We start from the raw sequence: 17959 nt of genomic DNA, 5'->3' as shown, positions 1-17959 counted from the left end.
CAATTTTGTCAAAAATTAATTAATATAGTATTTATTATTTAATATGATTCTTATAAAAAATGCAAGATGCACCCTTATTTAATTCTTGTATTTAGAGATATGGATTTTATTAAATTTTTTTTGAAACCTTTTTTTTAATCTAATTCTTACAAATTAAAAGTTTTAAAAATCTTTATATATTTTTTTTTGTTACAGGAGGAAGAGTAACAATAAAAGAAAACTAGCTAAACGAATTCAAGTAGAAAGAAGTAGCAGCAAACGACGGAGGTATGACCTAAGTTTGAGAAGATGAACCAGTTCTAGCAGCTTCCCGAGCGAAGGTATCCGTCGTATTATTCTTATCCCGATCAACATGCTTCACAGTACAGCTCTCAAACTCTGTAATTAAATTCATTACCCTTTTGATGCTGTCGCGGTCCCAGAACGTGCTAAAGTCGCTCCCTGAGTTTAACATCGTAACCAACTGAGCACAATCAGAGGAACAACGAACCTGCTTGTACCCAAGATCCAGAGTATGTTGCAAACCTAACTCAAGAGCTCTAATTTCTGCCAGAAAAGCACTGCCCTGCTCGACACTCAAGGATATAGCTAACCGCCAGGAGCCCGTGTGATTTCTGATAACGGCTGCGCACCCCATTCTGCCAGCTAGCGGGTTCCAGCTTCCATCAACATTGAGGAGCACAATCGGCGACGTCTAAGGAGCTTGGGCAATTGCAAGAGGGGCAAGATGATGTCCCTACTGCGACACCATAGTGCAGCGCCATAACGACTCATCACGCAGCACACAACGGGTGATCTGGTTGAACGTTGGGGATTGTAAAAAATCTTTACATCAAAATATGTTTTCAATTTAACAACAACAAAATAATTAATATTTAATTAGTTGTGGCTGAAGCTACGTTTCGTTGTTTTATTTATCGCATATGGTAGTTAGAAATCTAAATAGCTAAATGGCCCCATTCAATAATTATTATGTTTTTTTTATATATGAGACGTTGTATGATTGTATCTACTATATTTATTATTTTAGGTATGAGTAGTAGTACTATATCATAAATAAATTAAAATAGAGTAACATATTATTGGATGTAATGGTTGTCCAAACCAACCGAAATCCGATTCATATGCGAGAAACTGAATCCGAACAACCTGTAATCGTTAGTCGGTTGGGGGCGGATACTGGTGTTTTGATGTTTTTCATGATAAAACGACTATTTTGACCTGAGTCAGACCGAAAAACCCACCCCGACGACCCTTAGCCACTAATCGCTTGATGGCGGGTCCGGTGTTTTGATATTTTTCACTCGATAAAACCGACTATTTGGGCTCGAGCCCGACCGAACCCGACAAATGGATAATCCTAAATGTATGTATAAAATTCTTCATACATGTGAATTAATTTATTTTTTTATAGACAAATGTTAGTTATTAACTAATAAATTAGTACAAATAATTCATCCTCATAATTCGAACCTTAATCTTCATGTAGAATTACCCTTAGCTCAATCATGTAAGCTACCCATCCCACGTATCAATTAAATTCATATTTGTGTGCAGGGACGGATCCAAGTTGTGGAGTATGAGGGCAAGTGCCCTCACTTAAATATGAAAAATTACATTAAAAAAAATTTTGAGTAGTAAAAGTATATGGTTTTTTATGATTTTTTTATAAAAATTGCCCTCACTTATATTTCACATTGCTAAATGCCCTCACTTGTGTTCCACATTGCTAAATGCCCTCGCTTGAGTAGTAAAATATGTGGTTTTTGATGACCCATTTGGTAAAAAATGACTTCACTTGTGTCTTCTTTGGTAAAAAATGTCTTCACTCCTAATAGAATATGTTAATTTTTTATTACGAATTTATATATATATAGATATTGCCCTCACTACATAAAATTTCTGGATCCGTCACTGTTTGTGTGAGAGGCTTAATTTTCGTTTGTGCTTTATACCATTTCATAGTCAACATCCGATGTAATATTTAAAACGGTCAATTTAAGGTCAGATAAAAAATGAAGCAAATATTGTCTCCAGAAAACTGGTCCCGCCCTCAAATTATACCTTTAACATCTCCCACTTAAAATAAATAATAATGAATATTGTTTATACTCAACCTTTTCCCTATATCTCTTTCTTCTATGTCTTTCCTTTCTTTTTTATGATATCACCCCTTAAATCGCTTCATCATTTAATTTTCCTATCTCTTTCATGGAGGTAGAGATTAGAGAAGTGTGAATTCTTAAAACAAAATTACCCATTAAAGGATAATTCAAACGTCCCATCATAATCCTCAATCGATGATGTCAATTTTCGTCGTCCAACTCTCTAAATACCATGCGACAAAGTTTAGATTAAATCACTATAAATAATTCTAAGTAAACTAATGATATTTAAAATAAATAAATGTTAAAATAATTAAACTCACAATCTCAAATGTCATTATATAATCCATCTAAGACTATAATAATTTAACTCAAATGTTACTTAGAATCATTTATACCACCAAAAATATTAATATATCAAGATGCCATGGAATAAGATCACATGCCACAGTATACATTAGTTATAAGTTGACTAAGCATGTGATAGTAAGAGAACACAAAACAAAGGCTCTTTCTCTCTATATATCCTTCTTTCTCTGTCTCTCTGTTAGCGCAATTATTTGGTTAGCCTTAGCCATTATATCCAACTAGCTAGCAGCCATGGCATCGAGTTGCAACAAGGCCTTTGCTGACAGTTACATGATACTGAAACCAGAAGAAGCTCATTTATTTGATATTGGTCGTGTGTTGTTTTCGCGCAACATAGGACATAGAAAATTTGTGGAGAGCCACGATGATGAGGTAAAAGGGAGCTTGCGGTATAGAATTCTTATATTTGTGTCTGTTTTGCTTCAGAAGTTCTTGCTCCACATCGCTAAGCCACTTGCCAACTTCGGTTCTTTCATGGAGCTCGTGATCAACCTGCTTGTCCTCAACGGGGGTCTCGCCATGACCATCATTAACCTTCTCACAGGTAATTAATTAGTTTTCTTCTACTTACTACTACTGATTATAATTTAGCGATCTTGTTTATATGAAGGAAAAAGTGAGGGGGGAAGAAGGTCGAAGAAGAATAAAGAGAAGTGAAATGAAAATAGCAAAGTGAAGATACTTGGCTCTTAAATGATTATGGTCCAATGAGCTAGGGTGGCTTGATCTTGGATAACCAACTTAATTTTAATTGAAATTAATTTCTATGCATCGACAGTGTAAATAAGGTTTACATAATCATTCAATCATATTCATCCATTTTGGTAGCTTATAATTGATTTTAAATTTAATAATATTTAAAATAAAAAATGAAAGGATATGAATGAATGAATGTGTAAATTTTTTTTACACCGTCAGTGCATATAAATTAATCTCATTTGAATTATTTATTTTTTATCAGCAACCAAACTAATTTCAATTGAGCAAGAAAGATGATTGAAAGACTTGAATTTTGTAAATTAAGAGTGCATTAATTTCAAATTATATTAAATGTCTAAAATAAATTATTTTTTAAAGAATTTTAAGAAATGAAAAACTTACTTGTGTTTGGTTTTGGTAATGATTTAAAAATTATTTCTTATATTTTCTGTCATCTATCATAATAAATTTTCATATTAAGCTAATCAAACCAGTTTTTCCAAATAATCCGTTTATAGTTATTTTAAAATAATAGTTTTTTTAAAAATTTGAAGCAAATTAAACATCTTACAATTAATTAAATTTTAATTAAAATAGTGATTTTTATTCGAAAAAAATTAAAACAAACGCACTCTTAGAGTTATGTTTTGTTTCTTTATTTCTTTATTTGTTATTTTTATTTTTAAATTATAAAATTATCACTTTACTGTTTGGTTTGTTTCTTATTTTTAAGATATAATTTATATTTAATATAATCATGTAAAACTTATTTACGCTGTCAGTACATAGAAATTAATCTTCAATATATATTACTAGTAACTCAATAATTCTAACAAATTAATTTACCATTTGAACCTTTTGTCATTTCTTTCACTGGTGCTTGTGACTTTTCTCTCATCCAATTATCCTTTATATCCTTAATTCACATCTCCACATCATGCCAGTAATGTCGTACAGTGTTCTTCATGAGTATCCCACCTTTTGCTCTCACTCAAATCCAAGTCTAACAGCCTGTTCTGTTTTTATATGTTAAAGACAATTTATTTCTATCTCCACCTTAATTAAAAAGAAAAGAAAAGATAAATATAATTTGTGATGTGAGAGTATATGCAATGTGAAATAAGAAGAAAGATATGTGGAAATAAGATGAAAGAAAAAGGGATAATTATTTGTTGACACCTCAAAAATGAGGTGGAATGAGGTGGAGGAGGAGAGAGATAGGAAGAAATGAAAAAAGTAAGAGAGATAAAGTATAAGATGTGATAAGTGATAAGAGGAGAGAGATAGAGATAAAAATAGGTGGAAATGAAGTGTATAAAAAAGGAGGTGTGTATATATAATTGTTGAAGAAGAAGTGATGGTTGTGTGCATTACTTTATTTATATATATATGTGTGTGTGTCTGGTATAAATAATTAATATCTCCACATCATGATTCATGACAGCTTGTCGTGTAAGCTATAATTATTGTTTTAGTTTAGATAATCAAACACATTAATTAATACATTGCATTCTTGTAAAGACTTTTATGCTTTGATTGAGAAGAGAAAAGAAAATAGAGATAAAAAATTAAGAAAAATGTTAGATTTTTGTAGGTTGTTTATAGAATATAAAAAAGTAGAAATACTAATGAATTAGATAAGAGAGAGATAATTGCTCATGGTTGTAGAGATCTCTCTTATATAAATAAAAATACTCAACAACCATATGAGTTTTTTAACATGGCAATAAGTGCATGTTTGAACTTCCCCATCACATCATTATTGTGAAGCATGATTATCCAGTTTTTTTTTTATATTGAAAATATAAATTGCACCCGTTAGGAATTGATCATTGGACCTCCTCATTCTTAACCCATATGTCCCATAATTCCTACGACTTGAGCTATCTTATGGGAACTAGTATATTTTATTTTAATTTGGACAATTCACGATTCAAAATATACGTTTCGTATCTAATATAACTAATTAGTGTAAATAAAACAGGTCATCTGATATTCCCGGATCGTAAATCACCAAGATTTCTATCTTGTATTGGGAATTTGGACGCTCGATCAAAGTTGGAAGCTCTCAAGAGGGAAGATAGCAGATACTATGTTTTACTGGCCATGATGGCTTCAAAAGCATCCTATGAGAATGCAGCTTACCTTAAATATACAATCACAAATGACTGGAAGGTATTAATAAATAATGTATTTTGTATTGGGTTTTTTACCCCCTTTTTTTATCGTATTCTCGTCTCAATTAAATTCTTTTGATATGCATCCTAAATTAATCTTGTTTTCAAATCTGGTGTTTTCTTACAGATGGAATTTGTGGGATTTTATGACTGCTGGAATGGTAAGTAGTTATAAACACTAAAACACCAAAACCCTATATATACATGTTCATAATGACTCCCACCATTAAAGAAAGTAAGAGTTCATTGATTAATTTATAGTTTGAGTACTAAAATACTTTATTAAAAGTTAAGTTATAGTATTATAATTAAATAATTGGGTTTGTAAATTTTTTTTTGGGAAGAATTGTAATAAGTATGAATATGATGTCTTAGGTGAGAAATTTAATATTAAATTAAGATAGAAATAAAAGAAATTGAGATAAATAGTATTGAGTTCTAAAATAACAAAAGTCTTAAAAGATCATATGAAAAACTTAAACAAATGTTTTGGAATGGAGGGAGTAGCAAATATATCATTTTGAAGAATAATTATGAGAGTATTTGGTTATGCATCATTGCATTAAGCAAAAATTACTCACACAAAGAGAATGTGGATGTTCCCAGTTCAAATATAATTATCTTTCATAAAAATACGATAAAAGAAATAAAGTTTGGAAATGCTCAATTAAATTAGCAAATGCTAATTAACTTAATGATGACTGATTAATTTTTAACCTTTGGCAGATTATCAAGGAAAGGCCACAACCCAAGTATTGATTTTGTTGGACAAACACGAGGACCGTGACACTTATGTGGTGGCTTTCCGAGGGACAGAACCCTTTGATTCAGATGCATGGTGCACTGATCTTGACATCTCATGGTATGGAATCCCTGGAATTGGAAAAATACACGGTGGTTTCATGAAAGCCTTAGGGCTACAAAAAAACATGGGGTGGCCAAAGGAAATTCAAAGAGATGAAAACCTTGCACCCCTTGCATACTATGTTATTAGGGACATCCTGAGAAAAGGTTTGAGTGAAAATCCTAAAGCAAAGTTCATAGTCACGGGACATAGCTTGGGTGGAGCACTTGCAATCCTCTTTCCCACGATCATGTTCTTGCATGATGAGAAGTTGTTGATGGAGAGGTTGGAAGGGATCTACACTTTTGGACAGCCAAGAGTTGGAAATGAAGATTATGCAGATTTCATGAGACAAAAGTTGAAGGAAAATTCTATTAGATATTGCAGGTTTGTTTATTGCAATGATATTGTTCCTAGGTTGCCATATGATGATAAGGACTTGCTCTTCAAGCACTTTGGGGTCTGCCTTTTCTTTAATAGGCGCTATGAACTCCGTGTACGTTTTTCTTTCCATTAATTCTTTTTCTTTTTTCTTTTTATTATTGAACATCAAAGTTTCAAACAACATGTATATATGCATTTGAATCAGAGTTTTGAACTGCGATTGTAGTTGCTTTGTGAAATTGCAAACAAATGCAATTGCAAGGACTTCAAAACCTTTTGCATTGTGACCACATGAATATATGCTTATGTTAGGAAGGAATTAGCAGAAAGTAAATGTGTAGGTGTAGTAGTATAGTCCAAAAACATTGAGGTAAATTGGAATTACAACATCCATTTATATTAATGAGTCCACCTCTATGGGACTATTTTTTGGTATCAACACTCCCCTCAAGTCTAATTTAACTCATGAGTTTGATTCAAATGGAACCTCAATCCCGTTGTGTGAGCTTATTTTTGTTTTTTTTTTGTCAAAATAGCTTGATTTTTGTTTTGTCTTAAACTTGAGTCTCATGGGCTCATACATAGCTTTAACTTAGTTAATTGTTTTTCTTTACTTAGCCCATTTTGCTCTTTTTTATATATATCCTGGGTCATTAGGCTAGATGAGCTTTGATACCACTTAATCACTTATAGCACTGAGTTTGAACATGACCCAAAAAGTTGCTTAAGACCGAGGAGTGTTTGGGGTTAGTGTGTGTAGTGTAGTCTAAAAATCTTAATTTGATTGGACTAATTACAATACCCAATATATATACTATTAAGCTGTTTTGGTTTTTGTTCTCTAATATTATAGTAATATTATGCTAACATCACTCATATATGTACTGAAGTGTTTGTTTCATTATTTAATATGAACGCAGGTTCTTGAAGAGGAACCAAATCCGAACTATTTCTCGCCATGGTGTGTGATACCCATGATATTTAATGCTATCATGGAAATGATAAGGAGCTTCACCATTGCGTACAAAAATGGACCACACTACAGAGAAGGGTGGTTTCTCTTCTCTTTCAGGATGATTGGTTTACTCATCCCTGGGCTACCAGCTCATGGTCCACAGGATTATATTAACTGCACTCTCCTGGGATCCATTGACAAACATTTCAAAAAAGATTGATGTGCCAGTATATATGCGGTGCAATAAGCCTACACATCAACCTGTAGTACGTTGTATTATTATGTCAATGAATTATTGTTGTTCATTTAGAACTCTCAAAACACCAAAAGTGCTTTAGAGTAAGCAGAAGTTGCATTTTATTTTAATAGATCATCTGTATTTGGATAAAAAAAAATGATAAGCAATTGGTGTTTCTAATATTCAATATTTTCATGGCATTTCTATGAGTGCTTAGTACTTAAGATGATAAGTTAATTTCATAAGCGCCTGTGTGTGTATATATATATATTATAAAATAAAATTATCAGAAAATTAAGTACATGTTTTTAAATTAAATTATTTATATATTTAAATAATAATCAAAAATAATATTTCTTTGCTCTTTTTAAGGGTTATGGATGTATTATAAAAAAATCGCCCTCTAAAGATTATGGATGAACCGAGAAGTTGAGAGTCAAATTTTGAGAATATGCTTAAAGAAATTCGAAAATGATACTTAAATATTCCATTTTCATCGACACGCATTTTAGCAGCAATTAAAAAATGCTGATAAATGTGATGGATACTAAGTTCATAACTAGCAATCATGTGAACTGTGAAGGTGAAGAAAATCATTATTATTGAGTTTTAGGGGATTATTTGGGTTAATATTGGGTTGGGTACAAAACCGGGTCCATGGATCCGGCCAAGCCCAAACAATTCAGAGAAACGCAATGTTCGGTTGAGAACGCGAGACGGTGTTGAGCGGCACGCGCGAGAGAGAGGGAGATAGGAAGAAGAGGGAGGGAAGCGAGCGTGATCTCTCAATTAGGGTTTTGAATTTCAAATTCTTCTCCGAAGGTCAGTGATTGAGCGTGTAATTCCTCAATTTCTTTCAATTCTTCTCTGTGCTGATTTTCATTTGGTAATTGTGATCATCATGATGATGTTGTTGTTGTTGTTGTTGAGGATTCTTGTGTGTGAGAACGAAGTGTGCTTGTTATGTGCAGGGAGGAGCGAGTGTGAGAATTTTAGAAGAGGGAGAAGAGGGGTGAGGAGAACGCTGAGAGATTCCATTTCCCCAACAGAACGACGACCTGTATTATAGTTTTTTTTTTTTTCTTGTTAATTTTCCCCTTCAAAGTGGTGGATAGGGATTTCTTTCCTTTCGATTCCATTTCGCGGCGTTGAAGATTCTAATGGAGCAGCAGCGGAAGCTCGTGGTTAGTCTTGCATGCTCATTCAATTTCTTTACGCGATCACATTTATGTTTTTATTGGGTGATGAATTGTGTGTTTAATTATATAATTGCATCCTAGGTTTTGGGTATTCCATGGGACGTGAATACTGAGGGTTTGAAGGAATATATGAGCAAATTTGGTGAATTGGAAGATTGCATTGTTATGAAGGTTAGCCCTTGATTTCCATTTTCCCGTGTTGCTACTTCATGTTCAATTCATGATTGTATACCATATTAAAAAGAAACGTTACCGCAAGCATGCGTGTGGATATATATAAGTTTTGCCCATTATCCATTTACATTGACCAAACTTATTTCAGTTTTGCGACTTCAATTTTTATGGCTGATTGCTAACTGCCTGTTGCCTAAACCAAATCTCCTCAATTACCTGGGCTTATGATTGGTTGTGTAAAGATTAGCAAAAACCGTACTTAGGCGGAATTCCTATTATCTATTATGTCAAGGAAATTTCTTATACAATCTTTATAGTTTATTGTTCATGTTTATTTATCTCAAGTTTAGAGAGAAAAAATAACATTTAGTTTGGTGCCTCAAACACAAAGAAAATGAGAAGTTGGGTTAGATTTCCCCTATACTGTTAGTTTGGTAGAGGCATATTTTAATCTACTTATTTTGATTTAGGAGCGGTCAACCGGAAGGTCTCGTGGTTTTGGATATGTTACATTTGCTTCATTGGATGATGTTAAGGTAACTGCTTTTCATCCAAAATACACACATAGTTGTTCACACCTTGATGCTATATCACAAGTTGGATGGGTTTCTGGTTGCAGGAAGTATTATCAAGTGAACATATGCTGGGTAATAGGATGCTGGAAGTCAAAGTGGCCACACCAAAGGTTATGATAAGTTGTTGTTTAATATTTGAGTTGTGGTCTTGTTCATAGCTGGTTTACTTTTACAACCATGTGCTAAGATTGTATTGCTGATTCTTGTAATGTTTTCATTTTAAAGGAGGAGATGAGGGCACCGGCCAAAAAAGTTAACAGAATATTTGTGGCCCGGATTCCACTATCAGTAACAGAACCAACTTTTAGAAGGTATATATACATAACTTCTTAGCATGTGGATGTGGTATCTTCATTATAGTCTGGACTCAGAATTTTTTTTCCCTTTTGTGATATGCTGTATAAAAGAATCAATGACGTTGAGAAAATTTATGTAATAGTCTCATCTTTTTTTTTTTCCCTTGCAGTTATTTTGAGAAGTATGGTGAGATAACAGATTTGTACATGCCAAAGGTACTTTCCTCTCTGTGATTATCACACATGTGGAAATTAAATGCAGTTGTGTGTGTCTAATTGCATATAAGCTTGCTGTTTAGTTGACATTTGTAGCCTGTAGTTAAACAGTTGCACTGGTTTGCACAGTCATTTTGTAATTTAAGATAATTAGTCATTTGTTTCCAACAGGATCAAGGGTCAAAGATGCATCGTGGAATTGGTTTTGTCACTTTCGCAAATGCAGGTTGGCTCATCTATGCCAGCCTTGTGCTCTACTTTAAACTGTCTGCATGTTTTAGATGTTTGGGATTATCATGTTATCTAGGATCTTGATAATTACTTGGAAAAGAGGAATTTTGATTTTACATGTTATCTGCATTATTTTTGTGTGCGGCTACTATGTCTATTTTTTTCGTTATTCATTTGTTTAATAGATCTGCTTTTGAAATAAAGTGGAAATAATTTATCAATCACTGTAAGGAAGGTGTTTATCTTGCAGAATCTGTGGAGAGTTTGATGTCAGAAACCCATGAACTGGGAGGTTCTACTGTGGTGGTTGATCGAGCCACCCCTAAGGCAAGAGTTTTTATATCTTGTCATTTTATTGAAGAGTATGTAAAAATTCCAGAATAGTGCACATGTACAGCCAGGATTTTGTTGTTAATTAAATTATACTAGTGGGTTTCAATTCCATAAATAGGTTCATTGTTTAACGATTAAAAGACAGTAGGATATTTGATAATATGTATTTTTCCTTATCATTTTCAGTAAATATGATTATTTGTTCCATTTTTCCAGGATGATGACTTCAAGCCAGTTGGCAGAATGTCACAGGGAGGATATGGCGCATATAATTCTTATATTTCTACCGCAACTAGATATGCAGCGCTGGGTGCTCCTACTTTGTATGACCATCCAGGCCCTATTTATGGAAGTAAGCATGGAAAAACCACTCACCATTGTTCAATTATCCTTAGTAATGCTACTCCATACTGACTATTGTATATTGCAAATTAGGAGGTGAGCCTGCTCGCAGAATTAGTAAAAAGATTTTTGTCGGCCGTCTTCCCCCAGAAGCAACTGTGGAAGATCTTCGTCAATATTTTGCAAGATTTGGCCATATATTAGATGTTTATATTCCCAAAGTAAGATATGAAAAAAATTGCATGTGAAAAATAAATTTGGCTGTTTATTAGATGAAACAAATTCCTAAAGTACCATGAGTATTGAAAGTTGAGTAACTTGACTGTCTGTTTTTGTGCAGGATCCTAAGAGAGCAGGTCATAGAGGTTTTGGATTTGTTACTTTTGCTGAAGAAGGTGTTGCAGACCGTGTCTCTCGAAGGCCTCATGAGATTTGTGGTCAAGAGGTGCTCTAATTAGGATTTGCTTCTGTTATGCTTAATTATTGCTTTTGATAAAAATTTAGATGTGTAGATGTGTTGTTAGAAGGAGATCTATGTATGTAGGTGGAGATTAACTCTTTTAAAATGCCTATTTCTGGTTTAAGTATGTTTTTGAAATCATGGTAGCCAAAATTGTGATCCTAATGATCTTGTAGGATTGACGTTAACTGTTAAATTGGTGTTATCGTTCAATTATACCATGCTGGAGAAAAACCTGTTTTTCTCTGTAAAAAGCGAGAACCTGATACACACTTCATTGTCATAGCTCCATTATCCTATTCTATCTTCAAAACATACTTCACCCACCCTCTTCTACTTTGTTCTGCGTCACACTGTCTACCCAGACCCCTTCAACCTTTTCCTGTTTGTCCTGTTCATCCTTTTCCTCTCTTTTTACTAGTTGCTACTGGCTGCTCTATCCTCTTCTTCCTCCCTCACCTAGTTCAATCTACTGGTTGGAATGACTAAGTTTTGGTATTTAGGCACTGATTTGGGATGTGACTCAATTTCTGCTGCTGGTTTTATTGGGTTTTCAATCTTCTGGTTATGGGTACTCTATTTTTCTTCACCACCTGTGATGGTGCCTTGGTTTGGTGTTTGTTGTGTTATAAAAAAAATTCTGAGCTTTATATTTGGTTTGGTGAACTACTTTTAGCTTAAGTTGCCGATTTGTTACTCATGTGTTTTTTGTTACCTTATACATCAATTTAAGTTTAATTAAATATTCGTAGTGATTTAAAGGCTACTTTCCTTATTCAGACACATACAAGCAAATAGTTAAATGGGTATATATGTGTATATAATATGTATGTGTGGATATATGTGTGTGGCTGTGTGTATGTATGTGGGACTTTGTGCTCCTATATTCCTTGCGTTATATGCTTTGGACTTAGTACAAGTTTGGATATTTGTCTTTTCTTTTTCCCGTAGAAATATGATTTGATTGACTAGTAGCTTGCTCCTGCAGGTGGCAATAGATTCAGCCACTCCTGTTGATGAGGCTGGGCCCAGTGGGAACTTTATGATGAATAGCGTGGATTCTTTTGGTGGGGGATACGGCGGTCCTTTGCGATCTTATGGGAGGATGTATGGTAGCTTAGACTTTGATGATGTGAGTATCTACACACTATTGATTTTATGACCAATAAGGGAAATGGAAAATTGGATAAAATTTGACCATCTTTTTTCGAATTTAGGCGTTAATAATTGCTGGTTCTTCTCTCGTCCATACTACAAGTGCAGTGTCTGTTGTATAAATTTTCAGTTTTCTATCTGTAAAAAGCATTGAAAATCTGTGGTTGTGCCAGCCTCCTTGTGTGTGAGCATTGGACTATTGAATGTAGCTGCATCTTCTAAGTTTTTGACTATACATGGTTTCTTTTGCAGTGGGGTTATGGAGCTCCCAGTGGGAGACCATCAAGAGCGGATTGGAGGTATAGGCCATACTAGTAGGACGCAGCCCTTTTATTGGCATTGGCTTTGAATGCTAGGATGAATGCCCGCGATAGTGCAGGTCTTCTAGTATGAAATGATTTAAAAGTTGTAAGCACTAGGGATTGGATTTTATTTTCTGTGATAAACTAGCAATTCTCTCTTGCTTGAACATTTTAGTATCTTGTATACAGTTAATGTGTACATGATGGAAGTTTGAATTGACGTCTGTTATATCTGTTATACAATCATGACATTGGTTATGATTATGCTAGAATGACCAGGTTAAATTTAGAGCTTGACTTGACTTGGTCATTGTGTATTTTCATACTCCAAGTGTTGATGTATTATCCAGAATAATTAGTAATAATGTACTGGCACCTATTTGAATAATTTTGATTTCCTGAAAGGAAATGAAGGCAGAAGAGATGTGCGTTTTTAAGGTCCATGAACGAAAATTTCACAAATATTCTTTACAATGCTAACTCACCGGTATAGGATGCAGTTTGATTTTTGTTGTGATTCTGTTATATCTGTCTACTTCTGAATAACTAGCAGTATATGAGTAGGTGATGTTTTAAACATGTGTGAACAAGAAAGATTTTTTTTGTGTAAAGAACAAAAAAGAATACAGTATATGAAATTTTACACTCTTGGGAAGACTTATCCATCACCAATCCTGGGTTGTGAAAGTAATTTAATACACCAAAAAAAAAGGGTGGATGCATCCCTCGAAACTGAGAAGAATTGCATTTTGTCATGTTATGTCTACTTGTGCATCTCCACCATTGTCCTTAGTCGGAAAAAGTCACATTCTTTTGGTTACACTTCTTTACTGAAAGTTATGTTATTTTTATAAGTGATTTACGGGTAATTGTCGTAATGTTTAAAAAAATGATTTTGGAAACTATACAAGAGTGTTTTTAATACACAGGAATTCAAAGAAAGAAAAGAACGTATTCAAAAATGACATACAAGTAACACATGTAGGGAAGGCTTTTATTCTTTGTGTCATGCACTGCCCAATAATCTAATGGCATTATGGCAATGCCAATGTTGTGTATTCACATATAGATCGAAAGTGCAGCAGGCTAAATAAACAAGGGGATGTGATTGAAAAATGATCTTTCCTATTGAGTTTACATGGACAAAAATCTTGATGATTTCATAGCTTGTAAATAGTACTGATCACAGAGCATGGCTGCTGAAGCATCTGCTAGGAGACCATTTGGGAAATGAAAATACCTTCCAAGTCTTGCAAACCCTGTGACCCTGTTGTTGTACAGGTGTTAAGCTTCTCATCTTTTCAGCTTTCATCTGAGCCCTTCTCAACTTTTTTAGAATCTTATCCATTGATGAGGATCTCTTCTTTTCCAATTTCATCTGTGTCAAACGCTTCCATAATCAGAAAAAATAAGCTATTTAATTGTAGAAAGGTTTTAATTCTGAAACAAGAAGCTTCTCCACAAAATTGATTTTGACTTCAGAATCAATTGTAGAAAAGCTTTCAAACAGGCACTTAGTTATTTTGTATATATTATATACATTTTCTGAGTTTTTCTGCACAGCATGATCCTATGAACATACTTTCACAAGTTATAACTTGCAAGAAAAGTAGTAAAACTGTTGTCCCCTTCTAAACATGAGAGTGTTCAATACACAAATACAAACTGTGATGAATTAAAACCTCGAGTTTTCGTATTGCAGCTTCAGCCTTTGCCTTCTGCAAACTCTCCCAAGCAATGATTTTGGCTTCCTCTCTGTGAAACCTGCTCCGAAATAATGGTGTTCATGAATAAATTCATAAACAAAACAATGACATTATAACTCTTTGTTTTTGCTCACTGAATGAATATTGGAGAGTTTCAAATTAAGGATGGTTTTGGGCAATGAAAGGCATGTCAGTAAATTTGGGATTCATTTGCATAATTGCATTCTACAAACTCATTCTACATCAGGACAATTAGATTGATGCAAAACAAGCCTAATGAAACAAAATAATGGTAAAAAAATATGAAGAAAGAGAAGATGGTATCTATCTACTATCTAACATACTTGGAAATGTCCAATGTTGACTCTGCAATATCCAAACTTGAGGCTTGAGCTTCTTTACTACTTCTCTGTAAGTCTTCATCATGTAGATGGTTCTGCTTAGACCACTTATTAACAGGAGCTTGATTGTCTACTTGCACATCTCTGACCTCTAACTTACTTGAATTACAATTTTTTGGATTCATGGCCAAACTGGGGGAGGATTTTGCAGACGAGTGTGCTGAATCATTCTCAGTTTCTGGAAGGCTCATTTGGGTACCTTGATCGCGTCTTAAGAAAGGAGATACCTCAGTTTCCTCATTCTTAGTTCCATTACATTTCTCATCTGCAAATGAAAATAACTGAAACATTTTAAATATGTTGATGCTCAAATGTTAGACATAGTCGGATGATGGAAGAAGAACCACATTAGGCTGTGGAAACTTTTCTAGAATGCAAATAATCATGAACTAACATGATTATTGGTCATATTCATCATGGTGAATGCACAAAAAACAGAAAATCCTGTCCTCACTTTTATGGAATCATCTTCCATTATATTGCCAAATTGAACAAGTGATCTATGATCAACCAATATTTATACATTGTGCTGTTACCTAATAGAGTGTGAGCCTGCAACCGAAGATTGTTGCTATGTTATTTTACGATCACAAATTATGTCTACATTAGATCCGCAAAGTGGGTCCGGTCCCTTCCTGGACCTCGTGCATAGTGGAATATTAGTTTGCTGTTACCCAACAGTGAATTGGTGTTCTCAGTCAATATTAGTATGATGTATCCACTAAGGTTTATCCATGGACACATAGATAGCATCTTCAATGAAATATGGAATGTAATCTTTGTTATTCTACCTTTGGACAAGAACTGCATACCTTGAAAGTTAGGTGAAGAAGGGTCACAAAGCAATTCTGACCACATGGGTGCACTAGACACTGATGGAAGAGCAACACCATTCTGGTTGAGCTCAGAACTAGAATATTGTATCTCATTGTCAGTATCATCATCATCATCATCATAAAGGGGACTAAAAACAGTGTCATGTGCTGCATAATAATGGTGAAGAGAAAGAGCATCTGGTGCCAAAACTCCTGTTGAAAAAGGTGAACTCATCATTAAGTTTTTCACAACCATACTTTGGCGTCTCAGCGGAATTGCAGGCGAGTAATTCGAGTAGTACCCTGCTCCGGGAGGCACAATCGGACCGCTTTTTGATTTCGGCCGCCGCGGTAATTGATGTTGGTTATTAGCATAGCTGCTTGAAACAGGGCTGCAAATCCACCTCTCAGCATCATCCCATTTGGAAGGTATTGTTCTTCCACTGTTGAAGGGTGTTAAACCAGAAGAAGCCACACTGGACTGTCTTCTACTGCTGCTTGCTGGTTGCAACATCCTCTCTGAGCTCCACCACTTTTGGCTCTCTACACTTTTTTCTTTATTGCTTGGTGCCCCTGGACTTAGAAATGAACCCAGTTTCTGGGAGGAACCAGAGTTCTTCTTCATAACACTGTTGGTTTTGCAGCTCCTTTCAGTTGCCAAAGCTCTCTGAGGAAGCAAGCACTGTGTTACTGTGAATAAGGTAACATCCTGTTCTGCTTTTAAATATGTTTGACTTCATATGTGCACATAAACTTATTCTTAGTACCCAACAAATAAAACTATATTAGATTTTTACCGCTCATGACTCCATAATCAATTCTGGAATCGAAAACTACACATAAAAACTTCTCCCGATAATTAATTATGAACTCAAAACAATAGAAGAGTTTTAAACGTGGTCTATATATGGCAGCAAATGCTGAAATTAGATACTATAAAATCAGGAAATTGATGATTTTGTTGTTAAATTTGCAAATATTATTTTCATCAATCTTTGTCTAGTGGGAATGGTAGATGGTTAGTTTTGAGTGACATTTTCTGCCACTATTGTCTATTAGTACTGTAAGCAGTGATGGATCCAGAAATTTAATGTTGTGAGAGCAATATATAAATATAAATTTGTAATAAAAAAATTAACATATACTATTAGAAGTGAGAATATTTTTTATCAAACGTGACACAAGTGAGAGCACTTTTTACTAAATGAGCATAAAAAACCACATACTTTTACTACTCAAGTGAGGGCACATAGCAATGTGGGACACAAGTGATGGCATTTAGTAATGTGAGACACAAGTGAGGGCATTTTTTACCAAATGACCATAAAAAACTACATACTTTTGCTACTCAAATTTTTTTCTAATGATATTTTGCAAAATCAAGTGAGGGCACTTGCCCTCATGCCTCAACACTTGCATCCGTCCCTAATTGTAAGGATATGTCCAACAGTTATGTGTGGACAACTATAGGTTGGGACATTTCACATGAGTCCAATCCCAATGAATGAAACAATTTTATGAAGATAAGAGAAGAACCATTGCTTTGCGGTGGAAATAATGAGTGTATGATTGTGGTTTTACTAGGAGTTTGAGACATTGGCATGAGCTGGGAGACATAATGCAGTGTTGAATAAAACATTTCCTTGCATTTGACATGCTATGTTTCTCAAAAAAATGATTTATGGTTATCTACATCACATAGTGCAAACATTGAATAAACATCTATAGTGAAAAAAAGAAGAGAAAGAGAGTAAAGAAAAGGAAATTAAAATATTTAAAGGATGTATGCATTGTTTGAATTGTTTGAATGTCCAAATATTATTGCTATAGTTTATAATTCCTAATAGCTAGTCACATGCTGTGGGCCGGAAGCTAAATTATGTAATGGTTTAAAATTATGAAGAGGTAACTAATTTAAAAAAATAACAATATCTTTTTAACAAGATAAAAATGTCCTTAGCTCATTATAATTGACCCGGCACG

The 17959-nt window shown here is 34.2% G+C and overlaps 3 protein-coding genes across 4 annotated transcripts; 2 read left to right on the top strand and 1 right to left on the bottom strand.

The window, feature by feature from the left end:
* Positions 1-2565: 2565 nt before the first annotated feature.
* On the top strand, positions 2566-7958 carry LOC130740832 (triacylglycerol lipase OBL1-like). Its single transcript, XM_057593543.1, has 5 exons — positions 2566-3018; positions 5158-5348; positions 5478-5511; positions 6077-6690; positions 7499-7958. Exons 1-5 carry the CDS (start codon positions 2706-2708, stop codon positions 7751-7753), a joined length of 1407 nt encoding a protein of 468 aa, XP_057449526.1. The 5' UTR covers positions 2566-2705; the 3' UTR covers positions 7754-7958.
* Positions 7959-8434: 476 nt separating this feature from the next.
* LOC130740831 (uncharacterized) lies at positions 8435-13495 on the top strand. Of its 2 annotated transcripts, XM_057593540.1 has the most exons (14): positions 8435-8593; positions 8743-8955; positions 9052-9141; positions 9615-9680; positions 9764-9829; positions 9945-10030; positions 10186-10231; positions 10403-10457; positions 10713-10789; positions 11012-11147; positions 11231-11358; positions 11478-11582; positions 12586-12729; positions 13005-13495. In XM_057593540.1, the coding sequence occupies exons 2-14, from the start codon at positions 8932-8934 to the stop codon at positions 13065-13067; spliced, it is 1086 nt and encodes a 361-aa protein (XP_057449523.1). In that variant the 5' UTR covers positions 8435-8593; positions 8743-8931; the 3' UTR covers positions 13068-13495. The 2 variants fall into 2 exon arrangements, with proteins under 2 accessions (XP_057449523.1, XP_057449524.1); XM_057593541.1 differs by having other exon boundaries at positions 8438-8955.
* Positions 13496-14021: 526 nt separating this feature from the next.
* On the bottom strand, positions 14022-16832 carry LOC130740830 (uncharacterized). The gene is made up of 4 exons (XM_057593539.1): positions 15974-16832; positions 15105-15426; positions 14737-14818; positions 14022-14432 (listed from the first exon to the last, which is right to left on the bottom strand). The coding sequence occupies exons 1-4, from the start codon at positions 16599-16601 to the stop codon at positions 14238-14240; spliced, it is 1227 nt and encodes a 408-aa protein (XP_057449522.1). The 5' UTR covers positions 16602-16832; the 3' UTR covers positions 14022-14237.
* Between the last annotated feature and the right edge of the window lie 1127 nt (positions 16833-17959).

Source organism: Lotus japonicus, chromosome 2 (assembly GCF_012489685.1).
Source record: "Lotus japonicus ecotype B-129 chromosome 2, LjGifu_v1.2".
NCBI classification, from domain to species: Eukaryota; Viridiplantae; Streptophyta; class Magnoliopsida; order Fabales; family Fabaceae; genus Lotus; species Lotus japonicus.
Note: the sequence above shows the minus strand (reverse complement) of the source record. Positions and strands in the feature narration are given on the sequence as shown.